At 39.9% G+C, this 15045-nt stretch overlaps 1 protein-coding gene across 1 annotated transcript in view; it reads right to left on the bottom strand.

Moving 5' to 3' along the window:
• Nucleotides 1–9907: 9907 nt before the first annotated feature.
• stab1 (stabilin 1) overlaps nucleotides 9908–15045 on the bottom strand; it is a 124924-nt gene continuing 119786 nt past the window's right edge. The window contains exons 68-70 of the mRNA XM_055225063.1: nucleotides 12207–12353; nucleotides 11588–11689; nucleotides 9908–10053 (exon numbers count right to left, since the gene is read on the bottom strand). Of these exons, the coding sequence (XP_055081038.1) occupies nucleotides 9985–10053; nucleotides 11588–11689; nucleotides 12207–12353 (318 nt within the window). The 3' untranslated portion in view covers nucleotides 9908–9984. The remainder of the gene's footprint in view (nucleotides 10054–11587; nucleotides 11690–12206; nucleotides 12354–15045) is intronic.

Genomic DNA, 15045 nt, shown 5'->3' with positions numbered 1-15045 from the left:
GGCAACACCATGCAAAATACAAACTTAGCTCCCCATACTTTTATGACAGGGATGACATGATCAGTCACTATGTAAAATTTCATGTTCTTCAATGAAGGTAATAAGTTGTTATAAGACTTTGTAATTTAGGAAAATTTGGAAATTTCCCATTTAGGATAACATGGGCTCTTTCATGCATCGCCATGGCAACCAGATATGACATGGGTCCATTTGACTTTTTCCATTGGGATGACATAAAGAGTTACTGTGCCAAATTTCACATTATTTCAGGAAACTAATATTTTTGTCATGAATGGGAAATTTTGGGATAAGTCCTGTCAGGATAACATGGGCACATTGACACATTGCCATGGCAAAAAACAACATGGGTCTCATTGACATGTTTGATTGGGATGACCCAATTGGAATGTTTGATTGGGATGACCCAATTGGAATATTGTGTTAAATTTTGTAACATTTCAGAAAACAAAATTTTGGACCCTATAAATAAAAAATAATAATATTTTTAGCAAAAACAATATATCCGTTAACATTACAATGACATATTATACGTCTTTGAAAGCTCTCGACTTTCCCTGCATCACCATGGGGTCACTGGCGAATCATTCGCCATGATGCCGGTGCCCATTGACCTCCCATTGATTTCCATTCATTTTAGCAGTAATAAATATGGCCCATACCTGTGGCATGGGTGCTTGGACAGGGCTTGATGCCAGGAGTGTGTCTGAGGGACATGACCATTTCACGCTACCTTTGTCAACATTCCATTGACTAAATACTGACGATGACATGTTAGCCTAGGGCATGGGTTGCTTGGATACTGGAGCAAAAATGGCGTTCCGCCCAATATGGCCAACTTCCTGTTGGGTCTAGGGTGGAGTCATGATATATTTTTTTACTTGGCATGACATGGGATATTTTTTGTGCCAAGTTGCATCTTTCTATTTTTAAAAAGATTTTGGACTTCCATTGGTGTAATTTTTTTTTTTTAATTCTTCTTCTTATTATTATTTTTTAAGGGCTGGCATGGTGACATTTAATTGTGTTTTCTGATTAACGCTTAACTTAACTTGAATTTTAGGCCATAGTTAGATGAGTCTAAAGCATCTATATAGTCTACAACAAACTCCATTAATCTGAACCCCATGTATTTCAATGACACATTTTGACATTGCCATGGTAACATGGTCGCAAATAGACTCAAAAAAATTTCAAATGCATATGGCAGACACATTTTGTTGATCCCATTTAAAAGTTAAAGGGGGTGCTGTAGAGCAATATAATATTACAGCTATGTAAATTGTATATCATTGCATTCAGATTGTCATTATGCACAACATGTATATTCATGCCGGACAATACGACACTGCATGTCAGAGTTATGCAAGATCTAATAGTTTTAAAAAAATTACCTTTTCTTTGCAGGGTGGCCACACATACATTTTTATGACTTATGAAATTCAAAAGATACATGCACATGCATCTAGTTCATTTTGACCAATTTCCAGTCTTTTGAATGAAAATCCATGGTGTTAAAAATGATTAATTATGAGAGGACTTTGTCATACTTAATAACCCTGACTTCCTGCAGGGTTTAGGATGAGGTCATAACATAATTTTGTACTTATCTTGACATGAGCTATGCTTGCACAAAATTTCATTTATGTTGGAAAAGGTCTCCCATTGCTGTATTTTATTTTTTTCCCCCTTTTTGATTTTTGAGATGGCACTATTTAGTCATACAACATACATTTTTTGGCACTTCAAAATAAACAATATTTTTATTTTTTTTTTCCAAAAGATTTTTTAACGGGTATATGACAAATATGTGATTTTTAAAAATCAATTTTAAGAGAGCACTAGAGAGCCAATTTGTTAGACTTACTTATTTATTTTAATTAGGACAGTGCATATTAATCAACATGTCAACAAACAGCATCAATGTAAATATGCCGGAATTAGCACAATAGCTAGTTTACATCAATTTTAAGTGTTTGCGATCAAAACTGTGCGAGGAGAACAATGGCATGCACATTTGTCATTCCTGGGTTTGATCTAATATGGCCAACGTCCTGTACAGCTAAGGGTGGGGGCCATAATATATATATATATATATATATATATTTTGCATATCCTGACCATAGATCTATTAAAACAATGATCCTGATCTGAAACTCGTGCCAAGTTTCAGATTTTTACATTGATTTTTTTTCCTGGTCGGGCTGTCATTGGCCCCATGAAAATCAAAGTTTGATATTGCTACTACTACTACTAACAATAATAATCTTCTCTTTTTTCTGCCATTTTTACATTCAGACGATAAAAGTTAGAATGACAGGACTTTGTCAAATTGTTTCCCATTATGAAGAGCGTGTTTTTCTTTCAGAAGTTTATGACAAATACATTAGCTTTTATAACATGTTTTAAATAAAATTTGCAGGGGGCCCTATAGAGCCATCTTAAAAGATAGAGCCTTAATTTGCATGTCAATACATCAAGCCCAGAAATGTGCATCTGTGCTTCATTGTGCTTCATTGGGTCCATTCAAATCTGACAAAGCATAAAACATAGAATTTTTTTTTTTTTTCAAAAACATACATTTATATACAAAAACGTAGAATATTTTATTTAAAATGTAATTGATAACATTTTATTGCACATGTTTTTTGTGTCTTTTGGCCAAGTTTGAAGTGTTGAATGAAAACTTTTGGGGGAGATGATGACTCATCCTCCTCGCACATTTGTACTTGGACCCAATTAAGTAGCATAATGCAATAGCCTACATACTAAGAAAATTTCACAACAATTTTTGTTTTAGCCAAGGTTATAAGAACAGAATATTAGATCATATGCCTATAGCCTATGATAAATTGTCCTAATTAAAGAATGTGTGATTTACTAGCCAATTGCAACCATGCAATTGCGATTTCAATCTAATTTTAACTTTGCACCTCTACTTGTAGTTTTAGGAAGCTAACTGAGATACTAGCTCAAAAGTAAACGTAAATAGCCTTTAGAACAAGGGTGCCTAACGTTTTTCCTTGGTGGGTCAAAATGAATATGCATTAGCGGGTGGAAGGCCAAACCCAATGACATAAAAATGTCTGCAAACAAATGTATGATTCAGTTGACTTTAAATATTAGCAAATAGACAGTACTGGCCTTGTTCCCATCTCCTGATAGTCTTTTTAATACAAAATTGAATCAAGACATCTTTCTTAAAATCTCAGAGCCCCCTTGTGGATAAAATTAGACCCCCTCGAGGGTCAAATTTAGCTCATGGATCCCACATTGGGCATCCTTGCTTTGTAACACCATCATTAAGGTTAGCTTTAGCAGCTCCAGGAATATACTTTGCTCAATTTATAGCACTAACTAAACCTGGGCTCAACAAACCAGTCCAAATCAAGACTCCAGGTAAGTTTAATTGTAGCCTATAGGACTGTTAAGGATAAGGTCTCTCAGCTTTGATGGATCCTCTCCTGTTTCTTCCAACACAGTTTTATCTATTTGATAATTAGATTTTTTCTTGTTCCTCATGTTCTGTTGTATGTCATTTTTATATCATTCATCTTTTATCTACAAGTTTAACCACTTTACCAGCAGGGGAACAGCACAAAAATGCAGGGCAGACTGGAATCTTGACAGATAACTAAAATAAAAGATGACAGCTGAGTGTAATTCTAAAAAGACTTGTGTACAAAATCAGTCACTCATGACCTTAAAAGTGATATAATTTAACTTCCTCTGGATGTGTCTCTGTGTGTGCTCATCACATGAGGTCTTTCTGGACCAGAGGTGGGACTGTCCATAGATGAGTCTTGTTTGTCTTTGCACACAGTTTGTTTGGAGTTTCCAGAGATAAATTGAAAAAGCTCAGATGCTCAGTTGTGTGTGTGAGGGCGTAGCTAAAGCAGGAAGCTCCGTCCCTCCAGAACCAGATCTACAGAGCTCTACATCCATAGAGGTCAACCAGAAATTCAATTCAATTCATTTATTTTTGTAACACCCAAAATCACAACAACAGTTGTCTCGAAGGGCGTTCATGTTTTGGTTGATGGGGGAAACCGGAGTACCCGGAGGAAACCCATTAAGACACGGGGAGAAACATGAAAAACTCCACACAGAAAGGCCTGGTGACCCGGGGATCGAACCAACCTTCTTGCTGTGAGACATGAGTGATGGCACTCAGTCACCGTGCCGCCAAGACACAAAAAACAAAACAACAGGAAGAATCAGACACAACAGGAAAAATCAGACACAACAGGAAAAAAAAGAAACATGAGATCAGACACATCCTGACCAAATCCAGGAGACCATCCACTCCAGAGACCACCATCGCATGTGAGGACATCTTTAAAAGCCACGCCCACAAACAGGGACCAATCAGAGAGGAGTTAGGCAAGAGAGAGGGATCAATCAGAGCAGAGAGGAGTTCACAGACAGACCAATTAGATTCGTGCTGACAAAGGGTGTGTCCGGCGTGGGGAAAACAATGCTAACTGTTTCGGTCTGGACTGGGATGAGGGCTGGACCAACCAGGACAATGAGCTGCTGTTCCCATTGACTCAATGTGAGCTCAATGCACTCAGAGAGAGAAAGTTCAGTTTAGAGGGACTGCTGCACCACGTCTTTTATTTCATCCAAAGGTCTCTGCAGTTTTCAATGGCTCCAGGTGCTCTTTTTATCGTTGACGGTTTGGACGAGTGCAGCCTTCCTCTGAACATCAGACACACCCAGGTCCTGTCTAAGACCACAGAGTGCATCTTTTTGACATGCTGCTGGTGAACCTCATCAGGGGAGCTTGCTTCTCTCTGCTCGCCTCTGGATAACCACACGCCCCGCTGCGGCCGATCAGACCCCGGCAGAGTGTGTCTCCAGGGTGACAGAGGTGCAAGGTTTCACAGACCCACAGAAGGAGCAGTATTTCAGGAAGAGGTTCAGAGAAGAACAGCAGGCTGCAGATGTTATCTTACACATCAAAGTATCACGCAGCCTGTACATTTTGTGCCACCTCCCAGTCTTCTGCTGGCTCATCTGCACAGTCCTGGACCATGTGATGAAGACAGGAATGAAAGAGCAGCTGCCCCAGATCCTGACAGGGAGATGGTGCATTCTCTGGAGAAACTGGCCATTGAGCAGCTGAAGAAAGGAAACCTGATCTTCTATGATTCTAACCTGGAGGAGTGTGGGCTGGAGGCTGCAGGGGCCTCAGTATACTCCGGAGTGTTCACACAGGTCTTTAGAGAGGAGCTGGGCCTGTACCAGGGCAATGTCTACTGCTTCATCCATCTGAGTGTACAGGAGTTTCTGGCTGCTCTTCATGTCCATCTGACCTGTGCCCTGTCATGAAAGCCTTCACCAAAGCCATGTGAGTCTAGACTTTATTAATACAAATCATCATGATTCTAGTGTCTAATATTCTTGTCTCCTCAGTCTGTCCTATTGCAACCTGTCTCCTCACTGCTGTGATGCTCTGGCCTCAGTCCTCAGCTCCTCCTGTCTGACACATCTGGACCTCAGTAACAAGGGATACTAATACAGGACTGAAGAGTGCCCCTGCAGACTGGAGGTCCTCAGGTGAGACTGGCCCCATGTCCCACATTAATGTATTTTGTTGGCCTTTTCTGAAAGTTCCTCTTCTTTAGGCATTCCTCTACACTGGCTGTGAACTCTCCTCTGCAGCTGAGCTAAGGTCCCTCTTTATTTATTAATACATAATCATATTAAATAAGTATAACATGAAAATATGCTAATTTTGTCTCAACAAATTCACACCACCACATAAGTTAAATAATGAGACATATCCTTCTGCTGAGTGCACAGATGGAGTGGGAGGGGCTTTAAGAAAGTGTCCTTGTGTGTCTACAGGCTGTCCAGATGTCTGGTCTCGGAGAGGGGCGGGGCTGCTCTGGCCTCAGCTCCACCTACTCCCATCTGAGAAAATTAGACCTGAGCTTAAACCATCCAGGATCCTCAGCAGAGCTCCTGACCACTCTACGGGACCACTATCCCCTGGACTCCCTCAGGTGAGCTCCACACTGCCCCCTGGAGTCTCATTGTTTCAAACAATGGTAGACAGACAATACCTGTAGAATGGACCTCGGGCCCCCATTGCTTTGCTGTCACGTAAACAGTCATGTAATGACTCCCACCAGCTAAGGCTCCACAGACTGTTTTATAAATTATTCTGAAGAATTGTCACTTCCACTTCCTGACAACCCAGACTGCAGAACTTTTAACTGTCACTGTTCTATGGTTGTGCAAAAACTAAAATCAACAATACAAGTGTGGACACATGATGCCATCACTATCAACACCAACCATAACTGAAATATATGCACAGTGAACAAACTGACACAACTTGAACTGATTGTATGAGCAGAGTTGTAGTTGTGGTGCTCTCAAACCACTTTAGGACCTGCTCTGGTCTAGAAAACTCATGTGTTCATGTGTGAGAATGACCCTCTGAGCTGTGTGTGTTTCAAGCTGGATCCTGCTGGAGAGTGCTGGATGGTCCCAGGAAGTGTAAGTAAACAGGAAGTGATGCCATGAGTGTGGTATAATGAACAGGCAATGTCAGCAGTGAAGTGATGTCAGCAGTGAAATGCACCTGTTTTTCACCTTTCTAAACGGCTCCCTTCTCTTTGCCTTAACACTCGGGTTTGTGTTCAGGCCACAAGTTTGAGTGAGTGGAGTGGTCTCGACTCCACAGCGAGTGTAGTGTGGGGGGGCAGGAAGACTAACTCATGTTTTCATGATTACAAACTAAATGATAATGAGAAAAATGTCTAAACCTGTCACACATACGTTCAGTTTGACTGTATTTATGCAAACAAAACCTAAAATAATTCACATTGCAAAACTCTTTGAATACAAACCTTTGTTTCCAAATACTTGGAAATGTTTTGGCATATCGCCTCCAGACCTGAAGACTGTGGGTCATTATTTCTGAGATTATAACGGATAGAGCAACACCTTCTCTCAGAGCTGTAAAAAAAAAAAAAAAAAAATCTGCAGTTTTGTGAGAAACAGGAAGTTATCTTATATATATATATATATATATATATATATATATATATATATATATATATATATATATATATATATATATATATATATATATATATAAACAGGAAGTTAGCTTATATATATATATATATATATATATATATATATATATATATATATATATATATATACATATATATTTATTTTTATTTATTTTTTTTGGTAAACATTGTGGGTTTACAATAAACATAATTTTTAATATCTTCATATGTGTAAATACCAGATAAGAAATTATTTTGTACTCCTTAAAGTTGTACTTTACCTGGAAATAAGTACATGCATACATATTTATTTTTCTATCATTTGATTTTTTTAATGTTGGAAAAACAATTTTGAAATTAAAGCCGCAAGCGGCATCGAACGGCCCTCGCAGGCCGTGCTTCGCACTCGGCCGACCCGGCACTCCCTGTGGGTGGCGCTAACGCGCCACTTGTCCCTTTTTTATTGCGGCTTTGGGCTGCACTTGCCACCAAACAAGTCAAAACACATTGGAAGTGCTGATGCACAAAATGCAAAAACATGGGTTTTCCAGGCATCGCCATGGCAACACCGTGCAAAATACAAACTTGGCCCCTCAGACTTTTTTGACGGAGTCGACCTGAAGAATCACTGTGCCAAATTTTACGTTCGTCGTTGACGGTAATAAGTCGTTATAAGACTTTGAAATGCATGAAAATTTGGAAATTTTCCCATTAGGATAACATGGGCACTTTCGCGCATCGCCATGGCAACCCAGTGAAACAAATTGCATGGGTCACATTGACTTTTTTCATCAGGATGACATGACGAGTCTTGGTGCCAAATTTCACATTATTCCATGAAACTAATATTATTCACATGAATGGGAAAAATTGAGAGGATTCCCATTAGGATAACATTGGCAGTTTGGCACATCGCCATGGCAACACGGTGCAAAAGACAACATACATCTGAATGACTTTATTGATTGGGATGACCCAATGGAATTTTGTGTCAAATTTGGTAACATTTGGGAAAACTAAATTTTCAGCCTTCCATACAAATTTATTAGATGTTCTGTAGGGGGCGCTATCGCGCCAATTTAGTTTCTATCATAATGAGTAGCTTTAGGCCCAAAAGTTTTACAACTGATTCGAATTTGAGCCAAATCGGACTTTGCATGCACAAACGGGAGCAAATTTTGACTTTTGAAAATTGCAAAAATTCCGATGGAATTTTGCGGCTTCGCCGCACGGAAACCGTAATAGGGATCATCATAAATTGGATAACTTTTGATGCCCCACTTGTCTAGATGATGTACAGTGAATTTCAGCCTTGCAGGTGAAGCGCCTTCAGAGGAGTTGACGAAAATGCGAGGTCAGCGAAAACGCTGACTTCGCCCATTGACTCGATGTTGACGCTGACATGCTAGCAACGACAAATATGAAAACCCATGCCTACGGCATGGGTTTTCATATTTGAAAACCCATGCCTACGGTGTCCTGTGCTAGGACACAGGAGTCTATGCAAGGTCGCGGTGCTGCCACGAAGTTGCGCGCAAAGCGCGCAACTTCGTGAAGACAGTCTGCAACGATGAGTGCAAAGCACTCATCGTTGCGGAAGCAATAGGCCCTACGCCTGTAGGGGCTCGGGCCTAATAATATTTTTAGCAAAAACAATATATCCGAAAACATTAGAAACACATATTATACGTTTTTTGAAAGCTCTCGACTTTCCCCACGTCACCGTGGGGTCAATGGCGACGTGGGATCCGCCATTGACCTCCCATTGACTTCCATTCATTTTAGCAGTTACAAGTATGGCCCATGCCTGCGGCATGGGGGCTGACATGCTAGCAAGAACAAATATGCATGTCCCATGCCTACGGCATGGGTTGCTAGGACACAGGAGTCTGTGCAAGGTGCGGTGCTGCACCTTGCACAGACTGGTGCAACAATGAGTGCTTCGCACTCATCGTTGCGGAAGCAATAGGCCCTACGCCCTGTAGGGGCTCGGGCCTAAAAATAATAATATTTTTAGCAAAAACAATATATCCGATAACATTAGAAACACATATTATACATTTTTTGAAAGCTCTCGACCTTCCCCACGTCACCGTGGGGTCAATGGCGAATGACGAGCGCTAAGGCGCTCGTCATTCGCCATGACGTCGGGGTCCGCCATTGACCTCCCATTGACTTCCATTCATTTTAGCAGTAACAAGTATGGCCCATGCCTGCGGCATGGGGGCTTGGATAGGGCTCGATGTCAGGAGTGTGTTTGGGGACATTAGCGCTTCACGCTGACATGCTAGCAACAACAAATATGCAAACCCGGCATGGGTTGCTAGGACACAGGAGTCTGTGCAAGGTGCGGTGCTGCCAGACAGTCTGCAACGATGAGTGCTTCGCACTCATCGTTGCGGAAGCAATAGGCCCTACGCCCTGTAGGGGCTCGGGCCTAAAAAACATTTTTTTTCCCCATGTTATTTTGGAAGTACCCATTGGGGCCGCTTCATTCATCCACATAGCTTTTATGAAGTTTGGACCAATGATTTATATTAAATGAGCCATTGTAATACAAGGCATCTAAACCACTATTACAACTAATTTAGAGAATGTAAAACACCTGTCAATGCTCCGGTTCTATCCCACAATGGTAAAAAAAAATGTAGAGATACAGCAGCTCAGGGTAAATGCTCTAAGTATCTACCGAACTGTTCTATGTTTTAAAGATACACAACATAAAACTAACAATACACTTCTTCAGCCAATTTCTGACAGTTTATTAAACATAAACAACATAAATCTGACCACTGATTCTTGACGCTTTTGCAAACAAAGGAATCAACCAAAAATTTGAGTAGCAATAACAGGGCATCTTGTTTTTGATTATGCTCTGAACAATTTAATGGTGAATTCTTCAGATCTGTTTTAATCAGTTTGGAGGTGTTTTCTATTGGTCCAGGTCTAAAATTGGAGGCTCCTGAGGCTGTACTGGAGGTTCTGGCTCCTGGCTGTTCTCCTGAAAAAAACAGTTAATAATAAATTACACAAATTATTTCTATTAAAAAAGGAAAGCTCTTTTAGTGTTCTGTCATGTGTGCTGTCATACAATTAAATTCCTTGTGTAGAATGACATTCAACAATCTTATAAGATGAAAAAAAAAAAACAATGCTGTGTACACCAGGCTTAATATTATGTGTATTTTTTTTGTTTCAGAAGCTAACATACAGCATAGAAGCAATACTGACGGTCCATTGGAAAGCCAAATAAAGCTCATCAAGGCTAGCAGTTACAGGGGGGAATTTGGAGCCAAGTTCCATATTTGGAATTCTGACCGCGAGTATCATAGCAACCAAAGAACCAATCCGGAGCAAGCTGTTTAAGGTAACGCCCCTTCCTCCACACTACTGGTTTAACAGAGAGTAGGTGCTTAGCAATGCTGTCAATCAAACCTGTTGCCAATGGTTACGGGAGCAACCTCTTGATTTACAGACACAATAATGAAATAAAAATACCAGGAGATAGGTTAATGTAGGTAATGTGGGTAGATGTAGGTTAATTTAACATTTTAAGACCAAAATGACAAGCCTGACAGCAGCAGTTACAGCGAGAGGGGCCACAGTTTTCTAATGTAAAGTGAATTGGAGCCAGAGTTGATGGAGCCCGAAGCGTGATCACTTTCTCTGTTATTTAGCTGTTTGCTGCACACATTTGTGTCGTGTCTAAAACTTAGCATATTGTTTAAAAGACAATAATGCTAGAGACATGTTTTACTACAAAGTTAAAGACTGCTGTCTCAGTCTTCGCCCAACTACTACACTGAAGTGGAAAAGGAACGACCGCTGAAGTTCCCACTACTTGTCCAGAGCGGTGTACAAGCATAAACTTACTCTATTAATGAAGATTAGACAGCGCATATGGGTCTCTGGGCACGTTATTAGTTGGCCAATATTTTTGTTTTTGGCTTGAACCTCACGCATTATACTATTGCAGCGATGCTACTTAAGCTGTGATCCTCTGGAGGATTTTGGGCAAACAATCACCAGCATGATGGAATTATTCTGGCTTTGTTCATCGCCTATGTCCCCTCCGGTCAGGTGCAGGTATGTAGTCACGTGAGTTTTCTATTCAATTATCTGATTAAACGCGTTTCCACCCTCCAAAATGCACTTTTATGAATTTAAATGAAATCCACCCAAAGCGCGCAAATAAACTTTTATGCAAGAGTTCTAAATGCGATATTTGGCATTTCCACCTACCCTTACTTATGCGATCTTCAAAATACACATTAAAAATAAGGTGATGGAAACTACTGTCTCTCTAACTGGCATTGTAGCTTCATTATTAATTCAGTAAATATCTAATACCTCCATGTGGTACCTCCATTTGTGAATGGATAAGTAAATGCGATAAGAGAGATTGTGCAACTATCAGTTTCCAAAATGACCAATAATGAAATGAAAAAATATAAGGACCAAGATTCAGTTTGTGCTAATAACTTATTTATTTATTTATTTATTTATGTTATCTAAATATTATTCAGTGTACTGACCGGGGCAGGCTGACTCAAGGCAGCGGAGCCGACGTACAGAGGGTTGGGAATGGACACCAGTGCAGGTCTGTTTCTGTTTGACGCTCCATTCTCATCCTCATTCTGAACAACAACAAACAGGAAGGGATGTAAGGCAAAGTGAGGCAATGGAATACAATTTTACATACTATATTTTGTGAAGAAATAAAATGCTTAGTTTTCTAGAGAGTAACATTTTAATAATTTACCCTAAACTAGCCAACATTTAAGATGGTTTCAGAGGTATCATCTGTCATCTGGACAGTGTTTTTGACATCAAAACATTTTGGCTCCCATACAGCTGTTTTCAATTTGATGGTGCTGATTGAGATGCTGGGATTTATGACACATTTGCTTAATCATAAAAAATCTTTTTGTACAACTGCTACAACATTTGCAGATGGTTTTGTGTTTAGAATGGACTCAATGCTATTTTTTCCCACATTAAACATTAAAATACCTCAGCACCTGGCCATAAGCAATGTGCAGCCAAGAGCCATAAGAATACATCTGCATGTCTAGACAAGGAGATTATGCCCCTTGGAGTATCATGTACAGAAATGAGAGAGCAGAAGCTAATGGGTGAGTCTGTGGGTCTTACTCTGAAATAGTGGAAGCGGAAAGCGTCAGTCTTGTGTTTGAAGACATAGTATCCCACAGCACCAATGACACACGCCACAAACAGAGACACCAAGATGACCACTGTTAAGGAGCTGGAGTGAAGCAACTGGCGAGATGGGTGAGAGATCTGAGAGAGAAGAGGGATATGTAATATTCACTTGGTTTTATTTTGTCTTGGTTAAAAGCACTGTATGAAATAAATATTTGCTTTGATGACCAATAATGAACAATTAAATTAAATGCAGTGGTTTGAAATTAAGTCAGTGGATGGTACCTAAAATGGGCACCAATTGTTCTTCAATTCATACTTTGCAGTGACATCACACTGGGGGTGTTCTACATGTATCTTTATGGCGGAATGTTCATCAGTTACCATGCTGACACAATGCACACGTTAGTAAACACAAAATGGATTTAAACAATACATTTTCAGGAACCTATGATTAATAATTAATAATAATAAAGTGTTCAGGGTCCTGTTTAGGTGTTTTCAACAAAAAAGGTGAGAGTGACTAACTGAAAAACTTTTGGCTAATGCTAGCTAGCTTGTGACTGTAATTTTATCTGTAAGACTTGACACACTAACAGTACAAATCAGATCACCTGTTGTAGTTCCAGCTACGTCAGTTCTTTCTGGTCAGACTATGTTAAAATAAGGTTCAGATTAAAGTCTAACTTGAGTCATTTCAATTCATGTCTATTTAATATAGCACATCTAACATTTAACAGCTTTAGCTGTCCAAAGTGCTTCACATAAAAGTCAATAAAAACAAATACACAGATAACACAATACATTGGAAAAGAACAATAAAATAAAAATATATCCTGACTAGCTAGTAGTAAATACCACAGAGAAGATGTTGGTTTTCTGTCTAGTCTTAAACTGCATTAAAGACTGACGGGATCTGACAAGCAAATGGAGGCCGTTTGATAATACGGGCACTGCCACACAAAAGGCTCTGTCTCTGTCTGGTTTTGAGCCTGGCCCTGGGGACAGCAAGCAGAAGCTGGTCAGCTGACCTCAGGGCTGCAGTGACTCCCTCAAATAAAGAGGACCCATAGAGTGCAGATAGTTAAACACAATAACATTTTGAATTGCACCTTATTTGAAATAGGGAGCACAGCAGAGGTGTGATGTGCTCTTGTCTCTTGTGGGCATTCTGTAGGCGCTGCAGGGAGTGCTGGTTCAGCCCCATATACAATGAATTACAATAATCCAGACGCAATGTTACAAATGCTTGGATTGCTTTTACAAAATCCACCTGTAGAAGGTAAGGCTTTACTTCAGCATGGAGCCACGACTGAAAGAAGCTGGGCTTTATAGCAGAGCTAATGTGCTTGTCCAGTTTGAACATAGAGTCCACAATCACCTCAAAATTCCTCACTGCAGGGCGACAATAAGAGGACAGAGGACTTATCACATTGTCATGCCCAAAGAGTGGGTTAGTTTGGTCTAACACCACAATCTCACTTAAAAACAAAAAGAAAAAGGTCAAAGTTTGTGCTCAGCCAAGTCTACACATTCTTGAGACAGTCGTGCAGAGATGGAGGTCTGCCTGTCATTGATGGTTACTGACAAATATAATTGCTTGTCATTTGCAAAACAATTGTACTTTCAGAAAACCATCACCCAGGGAAAGCATGAACAGAGCAAAGAGGGCCGGTGCTAATGTAGAACCCTGGGGCACACCATACTCTAAGGGAGATACAGAGGAGGAGTACTGTCTTAGTTTCACATAAAAACTCCTGTCTGACAGATAGGACAGAGTGCTGTACCCTTAATGCTCACATGTGTCTCCAGGTGGGTCAGAAGGATGCTGTGATCCACCGTGTCGAAAGCAGCTGATAAGTCTAAAAGTAAAAAATCTATGGATTTCCCAGAGTCAGCAGTTAAAAGCAGGTCATTAAAAACTTTTAAAAGAGCTTCTTCAGTATTGTGTTGGGATTTAAAACCATACTGGAATTTTTCACCAATTTTGAGATTAAGGTAAGCCTGCAGTTGGTTATATGCATTCCTTCTCTAAAACCTTAGACAAAAAGAAATTTTGAGATGGGCCTAAAGTTAGAAAGAAAGAATATTTGGGTCAAGATTAGGGTTTTTGATGAGTGGCATGTTTCAAGGCAGTAGGAAAACAACTAGACATCAGAGACATGTTCACAGCATTACCAATGCGAACTCCAGTAGAATAAAACATCCTTGAACGACCAACTTGAAATAATATCTAGTGGACACAAGGAAGGCTTTAGCTACTGAACTATTTTTTTTCAAGCCCACACTGTTGGAGTTACAAGGTCCACAACAGAGGGCAGTGGCAGTCTGAGAGCAGAGACTTATCCCTAGAGAATCATACAAAATTTCAGAGAGTGTAAATGAAGGCACAACAATTTGTGTGTAATTTGTGTTTGTGTTCAAAGTACTAAAAAGCATCTGAGGTTTGTGGCAGTTTGTTGACATCAGGTTTGATATAAAACCACTTTTGGCAGCTTTAACTTCCCTAATATCATGCTGAGGCCCTGTGATGGAGCTATATCTACAGTTACACCACGTAGACTGATTAACAGAAGGACAGTTAGACTGTCCAATCAGAGACATTTAGTTCACATTCCCTGTAAGACGATAACATCCAGTCCTACTGAAACTAATCTGAAACTTGCTGTGCTCAATGTCAGATCATTATGTAACAAGTCCATTTTAATTAATGATTTTATTTCTTCTTTTAGTCTTGACTTTATGTTTATAACCGAAACATGGCTTGACAAAAACACAGGTAATGCAATTCTAGTGCAATCAACTCCACCCAACTTCAAATTTTAATCTG

The sequence above is a fragment of the Periophthalmus magnuspinnatus genome, chromosome 10, assembly GCF_009829125.3.
Source record: "Periophthalmus magnuspinnatus isolate fPerMag1 chromosome 10, fPerMag1.2.pri, whole genome shotgun sequence".
Taxonomy (NCBI): Eukaryota; Metazoa; Chordata; class Actinopteri; order Gobiiformes; family Gobiidae; genus Periophthalmus; species Periophthalmus magnuspinnatus.
This window is presented reverse-complemented; position numbering and strand designations above follow the sequence as displayed.